The sequence below is a fragment of the Onychostoma macrolepis genome, chromosome 03, assembly GCF_012432095.1.
Source record: "Onychostoma macrolepis isolate SWU-2019 chromosome 03, ASM1243209v1, whole genome shotgun sequence".
Classification (NCBI taxonomy): Eukaryota; Metazoa; Chordata; class Actinopteri; order Cypriniformes; family Cyprinidae; genus Onychostoma; species Onychostoma macrolepis.
Window position 1 is genome coordinate 32,746,961 of NC_081157.1, and position 27,804 is coordinate 32,774,764.

A 27,804-nucleotide genomic window follows, 5' to 3' on the forward strand; every position below is an offset into this window, starting at 1 on the left:
CTCAGATTCAAAATTTTCAAATAGTTGTATCTCAGTCAAATATTGTCCGATCCTAACAAACCATACATCAATGGAAAGCTTATTGATTCAGACAATTTTAAAAATCGACCCTTATGACTGGTTTTGTGGACCAGGGTCACATATACATAAATGTTTATTTATTATACACAATTAATTACATCCCTGTGCATTGTCCGGGTTTATTATTAGTGGGGATATCGCTAATAAAACACTTAACTAACTTTTAACAAACGTTCTTCACATATTAATGTAACTACGGTTATGGACGTTTCAAAATCTCAACCGATCTAACAATAAAAATCCTCGCGGACGGTTTGTTGTCTCAGATTTTCCAGTGGCCCGCTGTTGCTAGGGGAAGTGACGTCACGGCGGCCGGCTGGATTACTGCGCTGATGGAGCGTCTGTTGTAGCAGATACACAGAGAGTCGATGGTAGATCCAGGGCCAGCGGGACGAGGAGGGAGTCGTTCTCAAAATCCGCCTTCATCCTTTTTTAAACAGACTATTTTCAGGGTAAAAATTACTAGAGCATAAAGTTCACGCTTTACTCTTTTTAATAAGCCTAATATTTCGATATTTCCCGATTCGGAATGTTAGAAAGCGACTGGTGAAAACTGGGTAGCTACTGTGAAGGGAATTAGCAAGCTAGCAGGCTGTATAAGGGGATCCTGGCTGGGAGAGACAGAAGAATAGACGGGTAACAAAGAACGGATTTTCGTCGCTTTTATTAGACACTCCGAACATATATCATTTAAACTACTCCCGTTTAAGCTAGCTTCATTGCTAGCTTTGTTATTTAGCCATTTATCATGGAACTGAGAGTAGGAAACCGATACAGACTGGGAAGGAAAATTGGCTCTGGATCCTTTGGTGACATTTATTTGGGTAAGTAGTTGTTCACTTTATTTATTCATTCATTTATTAAGAGGGTCGGTATTATCTGTCAGTTTGATAAAGGTGCACACCATATTTTGTTTTGAAACGTCAAATGGATTCCCAGTGTCCCTCGGTCAGCTGCTCTTGAGAGTCCTGTTCAGTGTCGCTTGAACACCAGAAAACCCCACTAACCACCGATATTTTAATAGGTAGCTAGTTTAACACGACAGTTAACTGGAGATTAGTCTCAACAGGCGTTAGTCCCGTGTTTGTATGTAAATCAGTATTGTTACGAGTATGATACGCGATGTAAAGCTTGAGTGAAAATACAGAATCGGGCAGCTCAACCAGTTATGCTTTATGGACTACTACATATTATTAGAAACTATATTGTCAAGAGCCTACAAAGCTGCCGTGTATATGCATTTGTACTCTTGCTATAAAACAAACACTGAAGAAACTGTAAGTCCCAGATCAAGCTTTGCCTTTCCTAAATACACCGTTCTGCATTTTGTTTGCTGAACTGTCAGCTATATTTTAATCATGTGTCATTATGTTCATAATTTGTTAAAAATGTGTTGTAGGTGTCTCGCATTTGAAAGGTGTTATTGTAATGGCAGTGTCTTGGTGTATCCTGTCAAAGACAATCATATGGCGAGTTAAGCCTGTGTCTTAAACGTCTAATATTTGTGTCAGTCATCTTGCTCTTTTTTTTCCCCTCCTTGTAAAGACTTTGCTGCACTGTATGTGTACTATATTTTTGTTATTAACCTGATTTGTCAGGTCTTGCAGGTCTGACAGAAGAGGAAGTGAAAATAGTCACAAGTAAACACAGATATAGCATTGATGTCACATGCTGTCTGCAACTTCTGAGTTGTTTCTACATGTTGCTAGAGGTCTTTAATTATAAGAACTTTTATAAAAGGTCTGTTATTCTCAACTTGAGCAAGTTGGCAAGTTCCCTTCGCGTGCAAGTTTCAACTTAACTTCCACAGGGTCTTGTGAAAAGAATTGATGTAATATTTGCTTTCGTCATTGCTTTTGGGGCCTGAGGCAACTAGTATTGTTGTAGGCAGCTGCCTTTAATGTACCTTTCTTGTAAGGTCTTATGTTATATATATATATATATATATATATATATATATATATATATATATATATATATATATATATATATATATGGCCCTGGGCTTGGTACCAGTTTCTTTTGAAGCCTCCTGCGCAGGCCTTTATGGTTTGAATTGTGATGCAAAGTTTTTGCATTGCAATATGGGATGTATATGGTTTGATGGGCTTTGTGCTCTTGCTCAACTCATTCGTTTTTGTTTCGCAGTCGGAGTTGTGTGCAATGATCTCATCGCTGGCCAGAGTTGTGTTTATTATGATACGTTCTCTGCAGTACTTTGGTGGAGAAATACTCCACGCCTCCTCTCTGTACTTCTCTCCAGAAACGGCTTAAAAAACAACCACTAGCTCCTAAATCTGAATAGATATGTTCTTGCGAAATTTCGTTTTTTGCAGAAGTCCATTGAAGTTTGCAGACAAAGTGGAAGAAGGATGTTTGTGTGGCTATTTACATAAAAACTGGGTGCTTTGTTTTTGTTTGCAGCGGGATGGCACGATCAGTGCACTTTAGAGTTGGGTTACACATCTTATACATGTCGCTGTGGCATTAATGGTCAACATGGAATCTAAGTGTGTGAATTACCAAGTGCCTAAATGTTGTTATGCAACAGTGGTGATTCAGCTGGTGTACTGGAAACAGCCGTGTTCATGTACTCACTAAGGGGCTTATGTAAAGACTCCCAATATCCCCACACCTGGGGAGGCAGAGCCTGACAAACTCCAGCTGGGGTTGAAGGAGGCCAGACTGACCTGATCAACAACACATGGTCTCTATACCAAGCCTCTTAAAAAAGTACAACACCAGCCTGTCTGTGTGAACCAGAGAGGGGGAAATACTCTCAGAGCTCTCATGAAAACATGTCTTGTGGCTTGTTAAATCATGCAGCTGAGAGTGTTTTTAGTGGCACAATGTTTTTCCACTGTCTTCAGTGAACAACTTCTAAATCGGTTTTTGAAACTATTGGAATTGTCTTGTTTTTTTGGATATTTATTTGTGTAAATATGGGAATTGAGTATGCACACTACTCAAAATACACCATTCAAAAGTTAAGGGTCAGTGCTATTTGACTGACATTTATAATATTACAAAAAGTCAAATAAATGCCTTTTTTAAACATTATTTATTAAAGAATCCTAAAAAAAAAATCTAGATTTCCAAAATAAATAAAAGAATAAAAATTAAGCAGCACAACTGTTTTCAACATTGATAATAATGTTTCTTGAGCTGTAAATCAGCACATTAGATTCATTTCTGAAGGATCATGTGACACTGAAGACTGGAGTAATGATGCTGAAAATTCAGCTTTGACATCACAGGAATAAATGATTTATTTGTAATTTTTTAATTTTTTGCTTTAGACAAAATAGTATAGAATAATAATATCAGCCTTTTGTCGGTTATTGGGCATAGCATAAAAATAATTGACTTGTCGGAATTGGTCCAAATTTGTTACTAGGTTTTCAACCCTGTAGAACACTTTTTCCACATGCTACTTGATTAGTTGTTTAACACCCAGTGTTATCATAAATCTCTTCTTATTGTGTGGCTGAACAGGTATTAGACCCACACTGCTTTAACATGCTGTTCTCTCATTTACCAGAGATGCTTATTTAGCAAATTTCACACTAATGAATTGAATCTCAACACTGCAACACAAGTATCCATCTGTGTCTGCACTGCACAAACCAACAAGCTTGCGGTCACGCAAAATGAATTTGAGCATATGCACATGAATGAGATGAGTGCAACCAATTTGTTCTCCAGACAGGCTCAGGCCGAACCCTCAATCCCTCTGGAGGGCCTTGGGCCTGGTGTGCGGGATGGGGGTTGAGAAATATGCCAGCTGCCTGTAGTAGGGGGGACGACAGACTTTTATTGATCTTCAAGATTACATCATGGAAGGCTTCCACAGGAAATTATTGCACTTTTATCTTAAAGGGGAAAAAATGAGCAGAGAGTGTTATGAAGGAACCAGATATTCAAGAAGATGAAAAGAGAAGACTCGAGCTCAAAACCATGATTGATATGCAGTGAATGGAAAGTCACCAAGGGTGTTAAAGTCATTTGTGTCATTCGCTGTTGAACCATGTGCATGTAGACAGCTGTGTTAAGGATGGGCTCCTATAATGTTTACTGATGTATTGAGTGGATGTGTCTGAACATGTTCCCTGCGCTGTCAGTAGAGGGGAAGAAGAACATTCTCTCTGCTGAATGTGTCCAGGCAAATCAAATTCCACTGTACATATCTTTGCAGTCTTTGATATTCACCAGTAGTGGTGGTGTAGCACGTTCATAGAGGCATGAAATGCAAAAAGATCAAGGGGAGATATTTTACAGAGAAATGCACAATATAAAACGTACCACTCACCTTAGTCTTGACTGTGTCAAATAAAACAAGTGACTTGGACTTGGTTAAGATGGAAAATGGTTGAATGGATCCTTGTTTGTTTGCATGGGCCTAGCCAAGACTTTGTGATAAGCCTGATCAGGTGTCTAGGCTTTGCTCATGTTCATTATAGTAATATGCCTCTAATATATCTGATGTGTTGCTGTTTGTCTTTTCCTCTGAATGCACTCGTAATGCGAGGCTAAAAAAAGCAGGACAATCAGAGCTCTGCAGCCTGGTCTCACTCGTGTGTGACGGGAAAATCTCGCCATCCCCAACAATGGACTCCGTTCAATTTAGATGGAAATGGGGCTGATGTGAGTAGCTGTACACACTGACAAACAGCAGTAAATCCTGGCAGGAACCTTTTAAAATATCCCAATCTCAGGCCGCACAGGGAATTGCTCCACTTTTAAGAGTTGGCAAACTTTTGAGTTCACATGAAAAATTGTGGCAATGTATCTCTTTTGGAAACTTGTGATGCCTTGACTTATTTGTGGTGTGGTGCTGCATACATTAAAGGGTTGATAAAGGCCTTTTTGATTTGTTGTCATTGTTAAAATTGACATGAAATAAAAATGCATGTTATTGATCTTATTGTGAGTGATTCGTCTATGCATATGCTTGCCATCATTTTTAATCAAAAAGTTATGACTCTATCTTCCAGTGAAGAAACAGACTTCTGTCTGGTGACTTATGCCGGACTTCACCAATCATTTAGCTCCACCCCTACAAAAATTGTTTGCAAACTAGCTATCATTTATGAGTGTAATGGCCAAAATCTAATCCACAACCAATGCATAAAACCAAGTAAGTCACTGCTTTACATTTTTAATTTCTGATAATCCGTTACACTCGGATCTATGTTACATTGTGAAAGAAAAGATCTGTCGCTGTTTCAGTTTCCCTGCAGCTTCGCAAATGTTAATGATATATTTGGGCAAGACCTAATCTAAACGTGACACAGAAAGACAGTGTTGTTAGCCAAGTCAGCATAGCATGTTGTTCTGTGAGGGTTGTTTCAAGATCAACACGTTACATGTTTTTTTTTCATCAGGATCATTTGTCTTTTTCTTTTCCCACGTCTTGCCATGTGTAAGGCTTAAATGTGTTTTGTGCTAATTCCATGCTATTTTGATAGCCGTCTAGCGCTTCTTGATTGTGAGGATAGATACGAACAACCCTTTACATGTGTCTGAGTGCATACAGAGCCTCGCTATTGTTTTGCAAATGAAACCGACATGCTTGTATTCTCTTAGGTGAGAATGTATACCAGAGTCATTTTCACTGATTCCTGTCATGATTATGATCATGTTTCATAATTTCGTAAACGAAAGACTTGATTTCATAAGAGGTGGTCAGGTAGCCTATATGCATTAAGCCCAGATTCAAAGCTTTTGGTTGACAACTATTTTGTAAACCAATTAGTTGTCTGCTTCCGTTAAGAAAGGAGAACATGAAAGTAATAATTTTGGTCCCAAAAGCTGTTGGTTTACCAAAAACATTCTACAGTCACATAAGGCAGAAGTAGAGTTCTAGTGCTTGCAGCAGATTTCATGAGAATGTGAAACTCTTATTCAGAAGAATTTTCTCATGTACTGTACATTTGCAAAAGGAGCACAATCTGTTCTCCCACAGATTTGTATTAAGGATGTCCTAAGTATCAAAGTTGCGGGCTTGCGGAGCATTTGATACATTAACGTTTTTGATAGTGTGTCTCTTTGTAGATTTTTGGCTGTGAGAGCTGTTGTTCCTTCATGCATTTTATTGACCCACCATGTATGTTTGATCATCTGTAATGTGTAGCTTCATTAAGCTGATTGTGTTGGGCAGCTCATGCATTAGCAGCTTTGGCCAGTTCATTTTATTTTCAGGAGCAGTGTTGAAGAGCACTATAGTATTGACAGTTATTGATTGTTATACCACTCTTTCACGCGGCAGTACCCACAGGGTGGGTTTAAGGTTTCAGGGACTGTGGGAAAACCACTGCAGCTATGATTGAAAAGGGTCACAATCACCGGAGTCGTATTGTATGGGCCCATCTAAGCAGTTGGCCTGTTTAGCTTGCTTGCCTGCCTTTTTCCACGAGCCATGACCGGTGATGGCTTTGTAGAGTGTGTCCTATGAAGCTGGTACTGCTTGTGCCTCTTAGTGTGTCTTTTCAAAGTGGAAATAGATCATGGTAATTCAGGAAGCGCAGTGGCTGGAAATATATACATGATATGCGTATGGATGAGTTTCAACAGGAGAATAACGGATCCAGCTCCACTGCAGCATGGTCCTGGTATAGCACATGTTTAACATGTAAAAATAAACCGCTTACACATCCAACATTTTAACCATATTTACTAAACGAGTTCTAGAGAAACGTCATGGCACAGGCACCAACAGGATCTGATGTGTGCAGTATTTGCACTACTTGCACTGTGTTTTCACACTTGAAAAGTTGTTAGTTGTAGTTTCTGAATGTACTTTGGTTTCTTCTTGTATCCTGTGATATGCTTGCTAATTAACTTCTTAGTACCAAAATGTATTAACCGTTAAATGCTGTGACACAGCAGTTGTTCTTACCATTCTGATAAATGTTACTATATGATTCATGTTACTGGAAGTCTTCGTAGTTGAGCTTTACACGTCATATTCACTCTGTCTATTGTGGAGGAGCATTTAACAGTGAGATTGGTCATCAAACAAGTTGATGTAATACTCACCACCACCCTTTTAATAAGCTGATGCCAATTTATGTCCGCCACAGTGGCTTCACAGCTATTGTATCATCTCTGCAAAAGGTGATCTGGCCTTTCGTTTACAAGGCAGTTTCTGCGCTGCTAGTGTCATCTGGCAGAATTACAAAAACAATCAAACAAACTTTTCAAATGCCCTTTCGCACATCACTCCTTTCCCAACTCAAAATCTCACAAACAGCTCTTATGGTAAAAGTAGGCTACTTTCAATAAGTTACTTTCAATAACTTAGAAATACTTTTAACTAAGTTTAGCTGTCGAGAAGAAACCTTTGTTTTACCCTGTTGTCTGTCTCTAAGTTTTTGAATTTTGGCCTGCACTTATTAACAGTAAATATTTTTTAAAACAAAGAAAATAACAGCATCTTTCAGCCTGCCACAATCATGCAAACATGAAATATCAAACACAGAATAGTAGTTCTTTTCTGCTTTTCCATTGTTTATTTCTGTGTAAACATGCACTAGTTGTATCTCGCGTGTTAAGTGTCATTCTAAAAATGTGATGCTCAAGTTAAAAAGTTTAACTTGCATCTCTTAACCTTGCGTTTTTCTCATTCCACTGCCCTGTCTTATATTATTCAATGCAAAAACATAAGCATAAGTGAATAGCTGCTTAGAACTAGCAATACGTTCTATATTGCAATTCATTACAAAGCGCACAGCACTTTTTTCTCTTAAAGGGGTCATATAATGCTACATGCACTTTTACAAGTTGTTTGAACTGAAATGTGTGTTTACAAAACAGTGTGTGTACACAACCACCCTATAATGATAAAATTCCATCCAGTGGTTTAAAATCTTTACCCCTTTTTCAAATCGAGCCACTCCCACGATAGTTTGATTGACAGCAGTGTTTTAGCACAGACTGCACTGGTGTCTTACCTCAGACCCGCCCTGAGTGAGCTGTCATCAGTTGTTTCTCTGCCGGAGCAGATGTAGACAAGAATGACTCCTAAGCGATTGAGGCGTTTTGTTGTTGGATGTAATAATGAACATAGCAGTAGTCATTTACTCCCGGATTAGGTTTGGTTCTGAATAGGGTTGTGCCGATAGATGATAGTATCGTGTATCGACGATAGTCAGAGATATCGCCTGTCGCTGATGCCTATGACGATAGCAAGACGATTATTATTATTATTATCCGTCAAAAATAAACTAGGCGCTAATCTTTAGCAAAGCAGCGCGGAGAGCCGCTTCTGGGACGCTTCAGAAACGTGCTTGGTGCGTCTGGTATAAACACAAGCATTATAGCTGCCTTTCCACTGCACACGACATTCGGACACGAGTGTCGCATTTCTCCCTCTAGTGGCAGCCGCACAGAACTTTCAAACTGGTCGCGCAGCAACCGTTACCTCGGTATATTCACCCTGGTAAAATGAATGATTTGAATAATTCATGTATGAATGTATCGTCACAAATGACCCCCAAAATAAAAATATAGGTGGGTTTTATGGGGCTAATCAATGTAAAATAATGATTTAATAATTATAAAATAATTATATCTGCCATAATTATCCTAAATCACCATTTTACCGAAATAGTGTTTAAAGAATAATGTTAAAGTGAACAAAATGTTGGTAATTCTAACCTTACGCTCAGTTTTTAATAGAATACATCCCATCCGGCCGGGCGGTCACATACGGTCTAGCCGCAGAAGTTCAAATATTTTAACGCATCCGCATACGCATACGATTGGAACGCCACGCAGCTCCCACACTACTCTCCATTCTAAATGAATGACTTCCGGTCTGTCAAGACTAGACTGAGCGATGATGTTCTTTGCTTGTTTTCTGATTTTTGAATAACTGTGAGCATTATAATTAGTAGGCCTAACTTACAATGTTTCTATAAAATTTAATTCAGCTTGTGGAAAATGGGCATCATATGACCCCTTTAAGTTACCTTTAAGACCCCTCTATTACTTGATTTAAAAAAAAAAGTCGTATGCATTGCAATCGAATATGTATAAATGAACAGTGTTGCTCTTCATTTTGAAAGGCACAGCTCTTATTCAAATAAATTGCAGACCTTGCAATTTGATTACCTCCCCATATCATGATTTAGATTTTTTCAATTAATTTTTCAGATCCGTTTTATTATACAACATAATACAATTCATATCAGTCAATTTATGTGTTGCTTTACAGTAGACCACCTGCATCTCTGACATTAGAGGTTTTAGGGGTCACTGCAGACCTGATTTTTCCATTTTAGATTGGGTCTCGGTAACCTGTCTGTATGAGTTCTTTTCTGACTGGTCTCCTGTCTGGAGGCTGGAAGAGCAGTATTGGGTTAAGAGTACTGAATAAAAGAGGGAGGAAAGTGAACACTTTTGTCACATCCCTCAGACATAACACATACGCAAAGCCTGGTCCTTGGGAATGCCACAGTCTTGTCGTTCTCCTTATCTGTTTCACTGGGTGTCTGTTACAGCAGATGACTGTGGATGATTTTAAAGCATCCTCTGCTCAGGATGTGGAGTTGAGGCAGATGGTGGGCCGGAAAGGAGGTGGTATAGCAGTACGCGTAGATAATTGTGCCCACTCCCTCATGCTGGAAAGCTGCGTGCATGAGTCAACCTTAGATATGTAGAATTTTTTTTTTTTAAATCATAGTGGGCCTGCATATTCATTATATTTTTTGGTTATATTTAATTGTGTCGCAATGACTCATAATGCACTGGAAGCTAAAGCGTATTTAGACACTGCAAAGCCTCTCTAGTTGAGTGGATTTATTGTTCTCATGCTTGTGTATGCGTGTATTATACGTCACAGATACATGAGCAGATATTTTTTTGTTAAAGCTCCTTACTTTAGACATATCAAATAATTTGGTTGTTTCTCCATCCACTATCCATTTTTCGCTTTTATCTTTGGTTATATGTAGTTTTACTGACTTTTCTTCCTCTTTTCTGATTTTCCAGGCACAGACATCTCCGTGGGGGAAGAAGTAGCCATCAAGCTAGAATGTGTGAAAACGAAGCACCCACAGCTGCACATCGAGAGCAAGATCTACAAGATGATGCAAGGAGGTGGTACGTGTTTCCATACTCAGTCAATAGCTCCTCGTGGTCTCCATCCGACTTCTCCATTAACACAGAACTATGAGTCACATGTACACACCTCACACTGCTGCCACATACATAAGAGCCTGTATACTATTTACTGTATTTAATATGATCAGTTAGGTGTAAAGTTGATATTTACCTTATTACTTATTCTTTGTGAAATGTTAAAAGGAGAGGTTAACATTATAGAAATATAAAAATACATATGGCCATTCAAAGGTTTGGAGTTGATATTTTGTTAAAATATATTTGAAAGCTCTTTTTTTTTTTTCAGTCAAAAAAACCAAAACATCAATTGATCAAAAATAGTTAAAACTGTAATATTGTAAAATATTATTTAATATTATTATCTGTTTTTAACTTCTATATTTTAAAATGTAAGTTATTTCTCTGCCAGCAAAGTTGAATTTTCAGCAACCATTACTCCAGTCTTCAGTGTCACTCATCCTTCAGGAATCATTATAATATGCATTTTTTTTTTCTTATAAGCATTGAACACAGTTGTGCTGCTTAATAATTTGTGTAAACCGATAATAATTTGTGTACTTTTTTTTCAAAATAGAAAGTTCTAAACAACTGCATTTATTTGAAAAAATTAATCTTTTGCTGAATGAAAGTATTAATAATTACAAAAAAATCTTACTAACTCAAAACTGTTGAACGTTATAGTGTAGATACATATGGGTCACTTTATGCTGGGGCCAGTGGAAATTTAAAACAGGAACTACTGGATGTCCTTCCTCTTGATCCCTGGTTAGTAATATAAGCCTCTGAAAGCCTCTGTAAATTATGACCATTTTATGTTGGCTTAATGTTGTACTTTTAATGAGCTCCTGAGTAATTTGTTTGAGTAAAAGGGTTCTCTGGAGGTAAGGTGTAGTTCACAGGATCTCCATTTCTTAGATGGTGTTACAGAATACTGTAGCAACAGTGGGCGGCAAACCAATCGTGACCAGTTCCCCTCGCTTCATCAGTCAATGAGTCAACACATCCTTCTGCAATGAGAGTGGCGTTATCTCAAACTACTGTGTTCTTTCACCACCATGAATCGTCTTCTCATTGGCCTTGAGTGGATGTGAAGGAATTAGGAAATTTGTATCCTCAGCGTTGTTATCGTCCTGTAATCAGTCACAAAATCAGGTTTTTGTTGAAATTGTGGTTCTGTTGTAATGTATGGTGATGGTTTATGAATATACATGAGATGCCTGAAGGATGCGTTCCCCCCTACTGGCCCCAGCTGGGTTTGGCCCCAATTGCTTTTATTCTAGATAGATGTATGACAATCCTGTCAGGGGTGTTTCATGGTGTCAGCAGCAAAAGTGTGTCGTCTATGGCATTCGCTTTCAAACATGCTCTATTCTGTCCATTTGCTCCCAGCATGACTGAGCATGCATGACGTTCGCTCTGCGGCGGCCAAAAGTTGCAATGGCATCCTTGCCACGACAGACAGACATTGTGAGTGAGCCTCCCTCTCAGCGCTTGTGCTCTCGATGATCACATGGACCCCGGGCCAGATGGTGCGTGCGGAGGGGAGTGGGTTTGGGGGGGAGGGGCCTGCCCTGTGCATTCCATCTCCTAACTGGGTCTCTTGCACCACTCGCAGCCTTATTTAGCACAGCATGAACAAGCATAATTATGCACTGATAACTTTATATCAAGAAAGGTTCGGGTACCTACATGCATGTGTGCATGAATGTTGTCGGTAGAAAGCGAACCTTTTATGCCATTTCTGTATGAATGTTGTTATTTCTGCATGTTTTAGCAGCACAGTAAGTCTTTTTCGAGTCCATACATGGAGAAGCACAAGGCTTGGCATTTTTCTATTTTAATTCTTATTAATATAGACCATGTCAGAGCTGTCCTGATGTGAGAATGGAAAGGCGTGCTGGATGGCTCAGACCAGGAAGATATATTTAACCTCCTGAGTTTGCGCAGGAATAGCTGACCTGGAGGATGTTTTCTGGAAAGTGCTGAACAGCAAAAGCTCTGTGTTGAAGGCATCGGCCAGGCTCAGGGTGCACACGACCGTAGACATGACAGCAGCTGCCGAGAGATCTCTGACCTACCAGAACTCTGCTGAACCCTCTGTCGCTTCCTTTCCTTGATAATCTTGAAAAAATAGTAAAAAAAAGCTTAGGTTTGACTAGGTTAGCTGTTTGTCTGAAAGTGGCGTTCAAGAAACCTGTTTGTAAACAGTCATTATACTGTAAAATATGGCAATACATTTACAGTGGTAGAAAAAGGCAGCTGTGGATGCCAGGAATTTACTGTAAAAATAAAAATACTGTGACATTGTTTCAGGTATTACTGGAAGGTATATTGGTGCCCATGTATTCTACTTGCAAACATAATTCATAAATAATTTAAATTTCAAGATATTTAAATTAATGAAATCTGCTGTGTGGCATAGAGGGTACTGATAACTAGGGATGCTCCGATCGATCAGCCGGAAATCGGTATCGGCCGAAAATCACATTTTATGACTCGATCGGTACTCACTACACTTATAACAAAACAAAACCTCGTCGGTGCCATAAGGAGTAACGGTAACATAATACGCTGATCATGGGCTGCTTTTAAATGAACATTTATTTATAAAACAAAATATCTTCTTTCGCCATATTAGCCTACTCAATAGCATTATCACAGACTTTACTCCTTTCAAACTTTATCTGGAATGTCACCGTTTCTGTCACTGCAACTTCCCGATCAGGCGAACACACACACACACACACACACAAATGAAATTGTCTGCCTGATGAAAAAATGTAGTTAATATTCGCATCATTTGATTTATTTTATCCACCCGCAAATAATCAGAATGCATTTTTTTTTTTTACTACCCGCTCCACTATTATCCGCAGCGCCCGTGAATATAGCCTAACTGTGATCAAACTCCATTTTGTTTGCATTTATTTTTGTCTTATATTAAGTATCCTGATATACATAATGTTATGCATAAACCCCATTTTAAAGGTATATTAAAATATTCACTGTAAAAGGAATAATTTTTGTGATTTATATAACATTATTACATGTGTTATATAAAGCTTGGAAGCATCAGAATCGGGTTCGGTATCGGCCGATCACCATGACAAGAAATCGGTACTCGGTATAAGCTGCAAAAATCCTGATCGGAGCATCCCTACTGATAACCACCATGATGGGTGGGGAAATAGAAAGCCACGTGATTAATCAGTTAATCATAAGTGGCCTGTCTGTAAAACATGGCCAAAACTGAATGTTCAAACACACAAAGATCAAACGGGTAACACACCACACATTACAAAATGCAATAAACATTAACAGAAAATGTAAACATGCTAATATACATTACTTGAAAATAAGAACCAAAACTTTTTAAATAACTTTGAGATTGTCCTTTTTTCACCATAAATTATTACAGCAATTCATAGTATTGTACAGTAAATTTATGCCATGTTAAACCATTTACAGTTTTATATTGTGTATGGTAACTTTAACCGATTAACAGGTTTTAATGTAAGTTATTACAATATTCTTACCATCTCATTTAGCATTTTTAACAGCATGTATTTTTCTTCTTGCGTAAATTACCCAAATTGAGAAGGGTTCACTCCAATCTCATGTTGATTGCATTGAACAATAAGATTTTTTTTTTTTTCATTTCTGAAAATTTCAAAGTGAGAAACAATGCAGCATTCAATAGAACTTAGTTTAGTTTTTATTTGCAGATTGCCAATATAAATTAGCATTTTATTGAAGCTCGTAGCTGTAATTGTATCACATGAAAGAGTCTTCTTTGTTTAACTGGAGGATTATGTGTATTCAACATCCATTGTATCAGTACAAATTCAAATTATATTGTAGTGTTGTGACAGCTGCCTTTCCTGGTTCACGTGTGGCTGAATGGTAAGAGGGGGCAGGAAAAAGCCCTTGAAGTGATCTAATTGGGTATCAGCTGTCTTTCCCTGAGAGCCTGTATCGTTTCGTGCATCACTTCAAGGTCATCCTAGAGATGGTTTATGCTTTATGGCTGATGAGTTAGAGCCCTTTCAGAGGGTGACCAATCAGGATTGCTGGTTTACTTGAAGCTCTGCTTGGGTTTTAGCTTATCACGTCACTGCCCTACTGAAACAAACGGGCTCCCAACCCCCCACCTTTTATGTTGTAGGTCAGTGCTTCTCAAACTTTTTACACCGAGTACGACCTCAGAAAATATTTGGCTCTCCAAGTATCACCATAATGACCAACATTAAAATACAGTAGCGTAGCTGGCCTAATTATTCAGCTAGAGCTATGCACAGTTCAAAAACGAGGCAGTTTTATTCCTAATTAGAATATTTATTATTGTCGGCCACTTTAAACATTGTAAATACAGTTTGAACATTAACACTGCACTGTGCTTACATACAGGTAAATAAAAAAAACTTAAATGATTAATTTAAATATACTGTACATTTAAGTACAGTGCAGTTTTTATTTAACTTTTAGGTAAAGTAAAAAATGTACATTTACTTGATCAAAAAAATAACACGGCATCATTTAGCCTTCTTGCAAACTTTTAAAAAGTTTTTTAACAGTGTTTCCCAACCTTTTTTCTGCCATGGCACAGTTTTGATATGTAAAAAATCCCACAGCACACCTCTATGCCTTACCAAAAAGACAAATAAAAAAAAAAAAGGTCGAAAGGGGAAACCTTTTTTTTTTTTTTTTTTCAATAATTAAACATTTCGTCATCGGAGCTGGTATTTTGGCTTTGAGTAAAGAAAACGCTGTACTTATTCAAACATCAGTTCTTTATTTACCCTTGTATTGCGAAGAAGTAGACTGTCTTCAAACTGCGCATTGCGGCGCTTCATTCTGAATTGAGGCAGGGTGGAGTTATGAGGTTTGACTGACAATTTGAGGATCCAATGGCCTTACGAGGTTTAGTCACAAGCTCTTTTGAATGCTTTTCATTGGTTAAATATTTGTAAAACTGACATAACAATGACCAATAGCACTGATTTAAAATAACGAAATATAATAGATAAGGAAGTTTTTGATAATTTTCCATGGCACACCCGACAACCGTGGTTGGGAAACACTGTTTTAACATTAATTTATATTTAAGTCAGTGATTCTTCTACGTACGTAGGGAGTCCGCGTACCACACTTTGAGAATCAGTGTTGTATGTCACCTTGGCTTCTGTCAGTCAGTCCTTCAAATATACAAATACATATTAGTCAGACTTTCCCCTCTAAATTACAGAAGTAATTTAAACTTTCAAGATCCTTTTGGATGGCAGACATTTCCTTCATAAACCAAATTCCCTTTTACGAGAAAGTCATCTGTACTAATGGTAATTGTTTCTTTTACAGTCGGTATCCCAACAATCAAATGGTGTGGAGCAGAGGGAGATTACAATGTGATGGTGATGGAGCTGCTGGGACCCAGTTTGGAGGATCTCTTCAACTTCTGTTCTCGCAAGTTCAGCCTAAAGACTGTTCTTCTGCTGGCTGACCAGATGGTAAGGCTTGTAAACATGATCACTGTAACCTTTGTCCTCTCCACCCTACCCGTCTCTTGTTATAGGACACCCAAAATGGGATAATGTTGTGTTCTGGTGATATGACAAGCTTTACTGTCATCCTTTCAGCTGTTTTACTTAGTCAAACACACGTGAAAAAGGACACTGGTTGTCTGAGTATTAAGTGCCAAGAGGCATTGTGAAAAGAGGCATAATGTGAAAGGACTGCTTGTTCAGCGGTTGTCATGCCCTCATTGCTTTATTTGAATTGGTGTGTTAGGTTTGCATGGAATCTCTCATTCAGTCATTCGACCTGCTGAACCTGTCCTCTGTTCTGTCCTCAGATCAGCCGTATCGAATACATACACTCCAAGAACTTCATCCACAGAGATGTCAAGCCCGACAACTTCCTTATGGGCCTGGGGAAGAAGGGCAACCTTGTTTACATCATTGACTTTGGCCTGGCCAAGAAGTACAGAGATGCTCGCACCCACCAGCACATCCCTTATCGCGAGAACAAAAACTTGACTGGCACTGCTCGCTACGCTTCCATCAACACCCATTTGGGCATAGGTACCCTGACAAGTCTTTTAAATAAACTTATTATATTATCATATTGAAACCTCTAGTACTTTCAGACCTGACCTGACATCACCCTAACATTTACAATTAAGCCACTTCACCTGTTATAGTCTGGCCATCGAAATGACAGTGTTTTAACATCTGTGTTTTCTTTCACAGAGCAATCCAGACGAGATGACTTGGAGTCTCTTGGCTATGTGCTCATGTACTTCAACCTGGGCTCTCTGCCATGGCAGGGTCTGAAGGCTGCCACAAAGAGACAGAAGTATGAGCGAATCAGTGAGAAGAAAATGTCCACTCCTATTGAAGTCCTGTGCAAAGGATACCCATGTAAGCTTCTGCTTAGGCATTTTTAATTAGCCAATAGGCTTAAAGGGGTCATATAATGCTACATGCACTTTTACAAGTTGCTTGAACTGAAATGTGTGTTGGCAGTGTGTGTACACAACCACCCTATAATGCTAAAAATCCACCCAGTGTTTTTTTTTTTTAATCTACTAAAATCTTTACCCCTTTCTCAAATCGAGCCGCTCCCACGATAGTTTGATTGACCGTAGCGTTTTAGCACAGACTGCACTGGTGTCTTACCTCAGACCCGCCCTGAGTGAGCTGTCATCAGTTGTTTCACCGCCGGAGCAGATGTAGACAAGAATGACTCCTAAGTGATTGAGGCGTTTTGTTGTTGGATGTAATAATGAACATAGCAGTAGTCATTTACTCCCGTCATCTGAGCCGCTGAAGAGGATTAGGTTTTGTTCTGAAGGGAATGCGCCCTCCATTTACCTAAATGCATCTATGTTCACACGAATCATTCGTGATCTAGCTTCACCTACAGAAGAAGTGAGTACAAGGTTTTTTAAATGAATCTTTGCAAATCGCCTTTCCTAATAATGTGCTAATTATCAAGTTTCACGATGAATGCTGCTAAAGTAAACAGTCCCTCAGAGAGCGGCTTGGAAGAGAGGGGCGGGGTCAGAAGAGCTCAGCAACATTTAAAGTGAGAATGACCCAATACGGCTAGCTCTGAAAAGAGCTGTTTTTGACAGGGTGAAAAGGTGTTTTTTACACTACCAATGAGAAATTTTAACCAAACTATGTTACAGACTTTTCATTAAGACTCTAAAGAGTAATATCAACTTGTGGAAAATGGGCATTATATGACCCCTTTAAGCTACATTATATCACAGCCATTGACCATAAGCTGCCTACTAGTTGGAGGCAGGTGGTAGAAGAGAGCATTTGATTAGATCAGGGGTCACCACCTGGGGTATCACCTTTATTTTGATAGTCTACAAGAAATCAGTACTCGTCAACTAGCAGTCATTAGAGTATTAGTAGACTGTCTGCTTAATATCTTCTAGCACTTTATTTTGATGGGTCCACAACATACAACATACTGAGTATGAGAAACTTTGCAAGTTTATCAACTTATTCTACCAGCTCTAAACGGTCTATTCTGAGAGTTAGTAGACATTTAGTTGCAAAGTTACTTATAGTTAGTAGAATGTCTAAAGTGGACTATCAAAATAGTCTAACCTAACATTTTTTACAATTATAATAATATTTCAATATTACTTTTTTACTATGTTTTTGATCAAATAAACACCGCCTTAGTGAGCATATGAGACTTCTTTTAAAACCATCAAAAAAATCTTACAAACCCTAAACTTTTGAACAGTTGTTGATGACTTCAAATGTGACCAAAGTGACTAAAAGCCACACAACCTAATTTCATTGCATGTGCCTTTTGTTTGTTTCCAGCTGAGTTTGCCACATACCTCAACTTTTGCCGCTCCCTTCGCTTTGACGACAAGCCTGACTACTCTTACCTGAGACAGCTCTTCAGGAACCTTTTCCACAGACAAGGCTTTTCATACGACTATGTGTTTGACTGGAATATGCTCAAATTTGTGAGTGACAAATGGGTTGTCTTTGCATGGATGTTGAATTTCTTAATAGACCACAATAAAAACCAACAACAATTTAAGACTTAAAGCTTCATTTCTAATGTGTTGTGCTGTTCAGGGTGCAAACAGAGCGGCAGAAGATCCTGAGAGAGAGCGGAGGGATCGAGAGGAAAGATTGCGACATGGGCGGAATCCTGCGGCCCGTGGCATGATGCCTTCCAGCTCAGGTAGACCCAGAGGAACGCAAGAAGTAGCACCTCCCACACCCCTCACGCCAACCTCACACACAGGTAAGACGTCCACTGCTGCCTGTCGGTGCTTGTTTTTTAACTCGAGTAAAGATCTTTTTTGTTTGTGCATAAGGATTATTTTGATTTGCAAGGTACACAAAGATTTTCTTTCTCTCCACTGCTTCAGATCAAGACAGATTTGTATTCATCAGCTTCTTTCTTTCCTGCCATTTGTTGTCGTCTTAGCTGACAGGAAGTGGTTAAAGGGTTGCAAGCTACTATGCTCAGCAGGATGTTTGCTAGACATGACTTAAATTTACTAGCGTTTGCTTTATCGAAGGGTGGAGGTTCACCACACATTTCTACGAGAAAGACACTTGAACAGTGACCCTGCACTGGTCTTGAAGTGTATGGCCTCAATTAGCAGAGCCTCAAGGAGTCGAGCACAAAGACTCATAAACCCACCACATGTCACCTCTACCGGAGTTCCAGTAAACTTCAGTTTTTTTGTTTTATTTTTAATTCAAATAACGTTTATTCTCTGTGGGGCTCAAAGCTCAATGCAGTTTTTCCAGTTTGGTGTAATTACTTTGTGGTTCAGACGTTGGAAAACAGAAGGATTTTTGTTTAGGTGGACACAACTCAATGTGTGGTGTCAGTGTCCGTTTTTTCCCATTTTCCATGCTTTAGATGACACGTGTCTTCCTTCCTTTGTCTTTTTGCCAGGAATGGAGCGAGAGAGGAAGGTCAGTATGAGATTGCACCGCGGAGCCCCTGTCAACATTTCCTCCTCTGATCTAACTGGTCGACAGGACACCTCACGCATGTCCACATCACAGGTACCAATGTTATGAGATGAAATACTATGCATTTTTGCCCACTGTTGCCTGTGTGTTTGGCAGCATTGTTAGTCTCTGGCCCCAGCTCCACTGCTCTTAAATGACCCTGTCTTTATTTCCAGTCAAAATAGATCACTTTGGTTAGAAAACCTTTATAAACAAACTCCTCCACAGTTGTTTTCCAGCAGAGAGACAAAGGAAATGATGATAGATAGAGATAGCCCTGAAAGAGTGCTCAGATGGAGCTTGTGTCTGCTCTGGCCTGGCATGATATGGAGCCGATGTCATGGTCTACAGGGCTTTTAGCATGCCATTATAAAAGCACTCTGCTCTGAGAGGTGTTTTTGGACTACACATGCTGTATAGCTGATCTTTAAATTTGTGTGCAATAGTATGTGAATAAATGAACAAAAAAGTTAATAACCTGGTCATTTTAACCTTTTAAATAACTTGGTAGGATTTGAAGAATAAGGAAATAGAAGTGTTTCTTTTAGAATAGAATTAATATTTAAAAATAATTTGTATTGATCTTGGACTCAAGTTTTAGTTTTTTTCTTTTTTTTCTCTTAATGTTTTATGAGACTTGCTCAAATCACTCTCTATATTGCTGTCAGCCAGCTAAGTAACAGTGCATTGCTGACGTATTTACATGAGTTGAATTTGCAAACAGCATTGTTCAAACATCACAGAATGCTGAAATGTGACATTTTCAAAGCATTACGTAACTTATAAATGCAAGGATAGTTGAAACGCAAGCGTTGGCCCAGGGCCATTGGGCCATCCTTATTGTTGAGCCCTGTATTGTGTAACCACTGCCACATATTTTGGATCTTATTTGCGTAGAGTTCTTTTCAGAACTTGTCACACATTCTTGAAATGCTGCCCAGAGTCATAATTCTGTCTAGAGAGTCTCTGGTGATTTGAATATTTGTTGTTAACGCTTCTGTTCAGATCCGCATTTTTTGAGGTGTTTACCACATTGTTGTTTTGTTTTTTTTATTTTTATTTTTTTCACCACAAATGAATATGTTTCCCCTCCACCCACCCACCCACTTCAGAATAGCATTCCCTATGATCACCACGGCAAGTAGATGCTCGCCATGTTCTGATATGAGAGACAGCATTGGGTGAGTGACAGTTGGGTGTCTTTTTTTTTTTTTAATACCTGGACTACCTCCACTTCCCTTCATTGAGTAATAGACTCCCTGTCCCACATCACTGCTGTACGGCTGTTACACAGCACATCACTCACCACACAGAATGAAGAGAGACTTCACTACTTCATTCCTAACTATAATTCAGATGAAGCTGTCAGATGTTTAGCAAAGGCTCTTGAAGTGTTCAGTTGAAAAGCAATATGGTGTTGTTCAAACAGAGTGCCACAGTCGGGCTCCAGATGTAAAAACTCCCATTTGTTTTCTCCATAGAGTATCTTCTCCATAGAATCTACCATCTTACGATATTATACTTTCAACTTAAAATATTTTATTTTATTTGTAGTTTTTGGTAGTCTTTTCTGATATTGTAGTTTGTTCACTCATAACTGATGTTAAAGGGATACTTCACCAAAAAATGAAAATTCTGTCATTAATTACTCCCCCCTCATGTTGTTCCAAACCCATAGGACCTTCGTTCATCTTCAGAACACAAATAAATTTTTTTTTTGATGAAATCAGAGAGCTTTCTGACCCTCTCATAGACAGCAACATCACTTCCATGTACTCTTGTGAACATGCGTCGACTGACGTGGAAGAGAAAAAATTGTTGAATAAAGTTATTTTTGTTTTTATTGCGCACAATGTATTCTTGTAGCTTCATAAAATTAAGGTTGAACTACTGATGTCACATGGACTATTTTAACGATGTCTTTACTAACTTTCTGGGACTTAAACATGTCAGTTGCGTTGCTGTCTATGCAGGGTCTCTTGGATCTCATCAAAAATATCTTAATTTGTGCTCTGAAAATGAACAAAGGTCTTACGGGTTTGGAACGACAGGAGGGTGAGTGATTAATGACTGAATTTTAATTTTTGGGTGAAATATCGCATTAAGTACACACTATTGTACCAAAGTCAGACTAAAAAATATTCATATTAGAACTTATGCTTCAAATCAAAGTTTGTAATGAAGATTAGGGGTGTCAAAGTACACAAAAATGACAGTTCGGTACATAACTTGGTTTTGAAGTCACATGTTGAGTTAGTTTGAAGCAGTTAATATAAAGCGTGTTTTATGATTAGGACAACTTGCATAAGCTCACAGCAGATCACAGTGGTGTTCTGTGTTATATTGCAGATGTGTTCACAGTATCAAAATATATTGATATAACTGGTACTTTCCTATCCTGGGGAGGGGGGGGACTCCGTTTCGAATTATGTTCCACACTCCCAGAAGTTTCACACGTGCAGTGTCTAAAACAGCACTGCATTTGTTTGGTACACATGCATGCTGAACCAGAAGACTTGGTATCGGAAAATGTTTGGTACAAATGTGTGTATTGTTACACCCTTCCTTCAGATTCATCTCAAAGCTGGCTGATTGGTTTTTATTTTGGCTCCTAATTTAAGACTTTTTTTGAATGTCTATGGAGAAAATGAATGGGAAAATATTTATGGGTCTAAGGCTACACCAAAACCACCAGTATTCATAGCCTGGGATACTTGCATACTTTATTACGGCTTCATCCCGGTTAGCAATTTATGACCTCACGCCACACTCTAATGACTCGGATGGTATTTTTAATCTTTGCACAGAAAGTAATTCATAACACCAGATGATATGATGCGTTACTCACAGATGGACAGTAATGTTATCCTCTAAGCTGAATCTAGGGTTGGGCTTTTGCTTATTTTTTACTGAAAATTGTACTAAAGCATCAGTCTCTAGAAATATTTCCCTGCTATAAAAACAGTTTAAAGCATAATTTCAACCCTTGATGGGTTTGAGGATGCAATTTATAATATTATCATTACTTTGTCATGTGAATTTCTGGCCGACTTATCTCCATATCCCAGTGCTTAGATTTGATCAGATCAAGAGTTGTAAACACATGGCGCTCTCTGCTTTCATTTAGTGCAAAAAACAAAACAAAAGTAGGGCTCCCATATGCACGTATGCCCACCAGACCATCTGTCACAACTGTCCTATAGCAGGCTACACACAATCAACATGTACTCTTACACAATAACTGATAAGTTTATTCTAGTGTTGGAGAGCTAATTCAAAATTAGTCGCTGAAGCAGAAAGGAAGCACAAATGCCGTGCAGCAGAGTGCTCTTGAATGTGTGCTGTGCAGCGCCCTCTGCTTGTGAGTGTGTGTTTCTACACTCTACTTTGCGATGCATCCATAACCTCTAGTTGCCTGGGTGTGGATGCCTCTTTCTGTCTCACTCTTTTAACCCCCAGTGCTTGGTTTTGGCTCTCTTGGCATGCAGTATAACCACCTGGATTGTGCTCCTGCGCCAACTTAATCAGTGCAGCTTTACACTTAAAAGCATTTTTTGCTTTCAGTTGTTTAAGTGTAAAACTGCTGCTTATGGCCTCAGTTTACAAAAAAAAAAACTTCCATTCAATTCCTTTATTATTGTTTGTGCCCTGAATGAATTGTGTTTACTGGTAGTCTCTGATTTGCTGAACGGCTCACCTCTGCAGCTCTTTTGTTCTCTCTGTAACGTCAGAGATGATGGATTCACCCCCGCCCTTTTGAGAGCAGCCATCACATGATTGGCCCTAGAGTCCTCGTGGGCCCCTGCACTGCCTTGCCTTTTACGGAGGATCATGAAAAATGTATCCCCACCTAGTAATTAATCACCTCAGATTTTATTGTGCATCTGAAGGTGCAAGACATAATTACCCGCCACCCCTCCTCCGATCTTGAAATAACCGCCATTTGTGTTCCTGAGTGGAAACAAAAATACAGTATGCATTGTTTTTTTTCTTTCTCCCCTTTGTGTTTGGTGTTCTAAACCTTGTTCCCCCCTCTCATGCCATATGCCCTCTACTGTGGCAGGCCATGGGGGAGCGCAGAGGACAGCCCCAGGACCACCTAAAATATTTAGGACTCAAAAGCATGCAGGCACAAACAGTTACCACCCTGTAAGAACTAGTGAGGCACCAAAAATATTTGGCCAAAAGTATTTTTCCCGTTTCAGTTTTTTTGGAATGTCGAAAACATTGGACTGAATGATGTTTAATTTTCATTGCTCAATCAACTGTGAAAAGACAGTTAAACAGCTTTTATTTACCTCAGGAAAGACATTTCATGTCCGTAGCTCATTAGTTAGCTAGAACACAAAAAAAAATCACTCTAGAGAGAATATGTAGTATATTACATATGAATTTTATCTTAACCTGTTACCATTAATTAACCTATTTTTGAATAAATTTATAATAAAAAAAAAAGTTATTACAGCTACCATTTTAATGTTTGTGTTTGAACACCGAATTGGAATAGAAAATCTGCTGAATGTGCAATTTAAATGTTTATTTGTAACAGTTTTTTATAAGAAAAAAGTTATTTATTAAACTTGATTGATTAATTGATTATTAAATAAACATTATTTTCTGTTTTCAGCTAAATTGAAATCATTTGGGTGTCAGTGTTTGGGTAAAAAAACAAAAAAAAAAAAACACATTTTGGTGCATTACTAGTTAGAAGCGTATACTTCTGAGAATTTAAGTTGACCCAGGCTGATAATGACTTCTGATCCTAAGGGCACAAAGCTAAAATTCATGATGACGCTTATGGCTTGACATCATGAATCTGCAAATAGTGATTCTGAGAACTGAATTGACCGTTTACACCTGGTACGAAGATCTCAAAACACTTGTGCATGTTTATATAAATGCACTTTTGTTTCACTTTGGAGTCGTACACAACTGTCAACTTTTTTAGTTCTGTGGATGACTGACAGGTAAATAGGCGGTCATTTTGAATTTGCGATACATTAAGATGGATTCATATTCACATTGCAACCACCTTGTAATGTGATCGGATCACAAAGTGTTTTGGATCTTTCCCTGTTTATACGTTTTTAGTGCTGTCTGCTTGTGATTGGATCACCTGAGACTGCCTGATCTTTATACCAGATGTAAACGGGATGTCTTATTAGAGACATATTCTTTTGTCATTGGTATCCTACTCATTCCCATGACACAGTCAAACTGAGATGACTCATGGGAATAGGGGAATGGCTAGGAACAATGGCTATGTTCACACAGCGGAACAATATGGTTGTCAGTCCTGTTTGGAGTGTTAAATATGATTAATTAATTACAGTTAATTTAAAAACAAGTGACATTCTGTAACCAGTCTTAAATATGGACAGTCATAAATATTCATGAATCACTAGCGAAATAAGAGAGCATATTGATATGTTATATGAATAGAACCATTTGAACCAGTTGACAGTAGCGTCACATTATTGACATGTACACTATGCTTAAAAGTTTAGGGTCATTAAGATATAAATTATATATATATTTCACAAAATTCCGTATTTTTTTTTAAATTCCTTTTTATAAACAAAAAAAAATCTGTCCCACCCCATACTTTTGAACTGTAGTATATGTGATTCAAATTCAATACGTGTTTATTTGTCATCACCTATTTGTTGCTGTGGTTACAGGCGTTATGCAAGAGTTCGTGACGCAATAGAATTGGGTGATGTCTGTAAAGACATCATCTAATCCGCTCCCATCTTTTTAAAGAGTCACGCCTAACAGTTATCACTCCAAAATACTGACGGCTTGAACATAGCCAAACTAAAATTGTGCTGTTAAAGCCAATTCACAGTGCACCGACACATTCATCGGGGATTGTCTGATCATGTGTTTTGACATTGTTCAGCGCTTGTTTTCGCCGATTAAACATGTTGATTCGGTGTTTGTTGAGTCTTGGAATGTCCGACAAGTCATGTATTGGTCGGCTGCCGCGTTAAGTTCCTTACGCACTGAGACTGAAATGTTCATAGGCGTTTTTCGTATTCGTCATCCTAAAAATTCGTCACACAGAAACCTTGCACACCTTTGTAAAAACACCTCTCAAAATGTTTGCTACAGATGTGAAAAACAGAAAATTGAACCCGATCCAAACATTTCAGAGGCAATGGGTAAACATGATTGACACCTGTGAAAAATTTCGGACGAGAATTTCGGACTCGGTGTGCAAGAACCGTTAGTCTGTGTCTAATCCGTGCAGTGTGAATTGGCCTTTAAACAATTAGGAAGCTACTGAGATACTCTCAGCAACAGTTTGCATTTATATCATGTGCCTTTCAGAAACTGACGTGTCTCTCTCCTCCCCACTCCAGGCTCTTTCTCGTGTCACCCCAAGTGGCCTGCAGTCTGCCGTACCTCGATGAGACCCTCCACACGCCTCAAGAGCAGACCAACCACGGCCCTGATCTGCACTAGGACTTCTCCAGCAGCCTCTAACCATGTGAAATCAACCTCAGCAAATCAAATCGAAACAAGAGACTTCATTTCTTCCTTCGTCTCAATGCAATTAAACACACTTGAGAGTCACGCAAACTCGAGAGATGGACAGATTTTGGTTTTCTTTTCTCCTTTTCGCACACACCACACACATTTCCTTACCTACACTACTCCAACAGACACCTGGGCACATCAGTTGTGCTTGTTAACATCACTTTTTGCCAGACATTCGCTGGCGAGATGGGAGGGACGGGGCGGGGTGGGCGTGATTCTCTGCCATCGCTGCCTTGAGCCCTCTGACACACACCAGGAGGAGAGGGCCGTCCTCCTGCCGTCCAAGGGCCTCTTCGCAAAGCAGAGCATCTTGGCTAAAGCCATGTACAATGGCTCTGATAGCGCGACGCACCCTCTCCTTTTGCAAAAAATTACTTTTACACAGCTTGGAATGCAGCTGTACTGATAGCCATTGACATTTTGCTTACCGTAATCTTTTATTTTTGTCTTTAATTTTAATTTTTTTATGTACAACAGAGATTAAATTGATTTCACACTGGCTACAGTCTTTTGCAGGTGAATCCTTTTCTCTTTTTGTTAGTTTAACAGCGTTAAGCTTAATGAAATGTGCAGAATTAAATCGAAAGTTTGAAAGCCTGTTCGTTCATGTGGCAGGATGAAGGCAGTGTCCTCTTTATGTCGTTTTGTAGTTTATTATGTGAAAGGCCAGGCGGATAAACATACAGCAAAGGTTCGAGTAGTTATGCCCACAGTATCACCTTCACACTCTTTTAGATGATTTTTAGTTTTCGTTGCACCAATCGACCTGGCCCCTTATATCAACTCTCATGTTGTTTTTTTGCTCATTGATTTTATTGCATTCCCTTATGCTTTTCTTTTGTTTCTCGAAAGCTGTGAAATGCCTGTATTGTAGAGTTGCTGATGTTATTAATGTTGCTATTTGTTTCTTTTTACCCCCTGAACTAAGCTTAGTGCTTTTACAGTAACGCAGGCACACGTGGTTGGGTCAAGACTGCTGACAGACATTTATAGCAGGAAGTCGAATAATGAGAAAAGGGCTTCGTTTTTCTGACCTGAGGGTATAAATATGAACAATTTGGGGCATATGTTGAGACAAACAGGCACCTTTTCTTTTAACATTTGTGTTTGGATTTGGAAATGGATGTCCTGAGCCCAGCTTGTCTCATTGAGAGTACACCAGCCATCATTGAAGCCATGCCTGATTTGTTTTTGTTTTTCTTTTGACTGACACTTTTAACAATTGAGATGCAAGGTTTTGTTTTTCTTCAACTTTATTTACTGAGTATTACCAATGCTTTTAGTACTACCTTTCCCTTGTTTCAGAAGTGTGGTTCCTTGACTTACTGGTGCTATAAGTCACGGAGGATGTGGAAGGCGAGCTGCCTGTCCACATCATTCAGCATAGTAGTGCGTAGGCTTTTTCTGTAGTCATGGGGTTGGGGGCTAGTGGTGAAACTCTTAAATTCTGTTGTCATGTATATAGGATGTTTCTAGTGATGGCAAAGTACCATTTTTTTTTTTTTTTTTTTCATAGCCACTGTCTGTGTGTGTGTGTGTGTGTGTGTGTGTGTGTATCGTGAGTATGGGGAAAAGGCTAGTGCTTAGAGAGGTGTGAGGGACTTTGTTCCGTTCTAGATTTGATAAGTTAGTAATTCTTTCTCTCCACTGGTGGTCTCACAGAAACAGCCGCTCCAGTACTGGTGTTGTTTAAATGTAGGCACAAGTACACTTTGTTGGGGATCGAGCTATTATGGATTTCTCTATTTCATTTTCTGGTTCATTCTACACACGACTGCTTGGCCAGTCCTTCTGCATCACACTGTGCTGTATCAGGTGGAATTATGGAAATCTTCCTTCCCTGGAAGATTTTTTTCCTCATTTGTATTGCCACTGTATTTGTGTATTTTAAAATGTGTAAATAAATTAATAAGTACTTGTAAGTTGTTTTTTCCCTTTTCCTTTCACCACATAAAAGATGTTTCTTAAAGACATAATTCATCCAAAAATTCTAAATTCTATCAATTACTTAAAGGTATAGTTCACCCAAAAATGAAAATTCTGTCAT

General features: G+C 38.8%; 1 protein-coding gene across 2 annotated transcripts; it reads left to right on the forward strand.

The window, feature by feature from the left end:
* The first annotated feature begins 357 nt into the window (after positions 1-357).
* csnk1da (casein kinase 1, delta a) lies at positions 358-27,679 on the forward strand. Of its 2 annotated transcripts, XM_058769818.1 has the most exons (10): positions 358-905; positions 10,075-10,185; positions 15,562-15,710; positions 16,055-16,283; positions 16,452-16,622; positions 18,054-18,202; positions 18,318-18,489; positions 19,156-19,268; positions 20,327-20,395; positions 25,580-27,679. In XM_058769818.1, exons 1-9 carry the CDS (start codon positions 830-832, stop codon positions 20,357-20,359), a joined length of 1,203 nt encoding a protein of 400 aa, XP_058625801.1. In that variant the 5' UTR covers positions 358-829; the 3' UTR covers positions 20,360-20,395; positions 25,580-27,679. The 2 variants fall into 2 exon arrangements, with proteins under 2 accessions (XP_058625801.1, XP_058625800.1); XM_058769817.1 differs by lacking the exon at positions 20,327-20,395 and having other exon boundaries at positions 360-905.
* The last annotated feature ends 125 nt before the right edge of the window (positions 27,680-27,804 follow it).

Bases quoted from the DNA above. Each gene is read 5' to 3' on its own strand.
- csnk1da (XM_058769817.1), top strand. From the start codon at position 830: ATGGAACTGAGAGTAGGAAACCGATACAGACTGGGAAGGAAAATTGGC. The intron at 18,203-18,317 runs GTGAGTGACAAA...TGTGCTGTTCAG, and splicing joins ACTGGAATATGCTCAAATTT to GGTGCAAACAGAGCGGCAGA. The intron at 18,490-19,155 runs GTAAGACGTCCA...TCTTTTTGCCAG, and splicing joins CACGCCAACCTCACACACAG to GAATGGAGCGAGAGAGGAAG.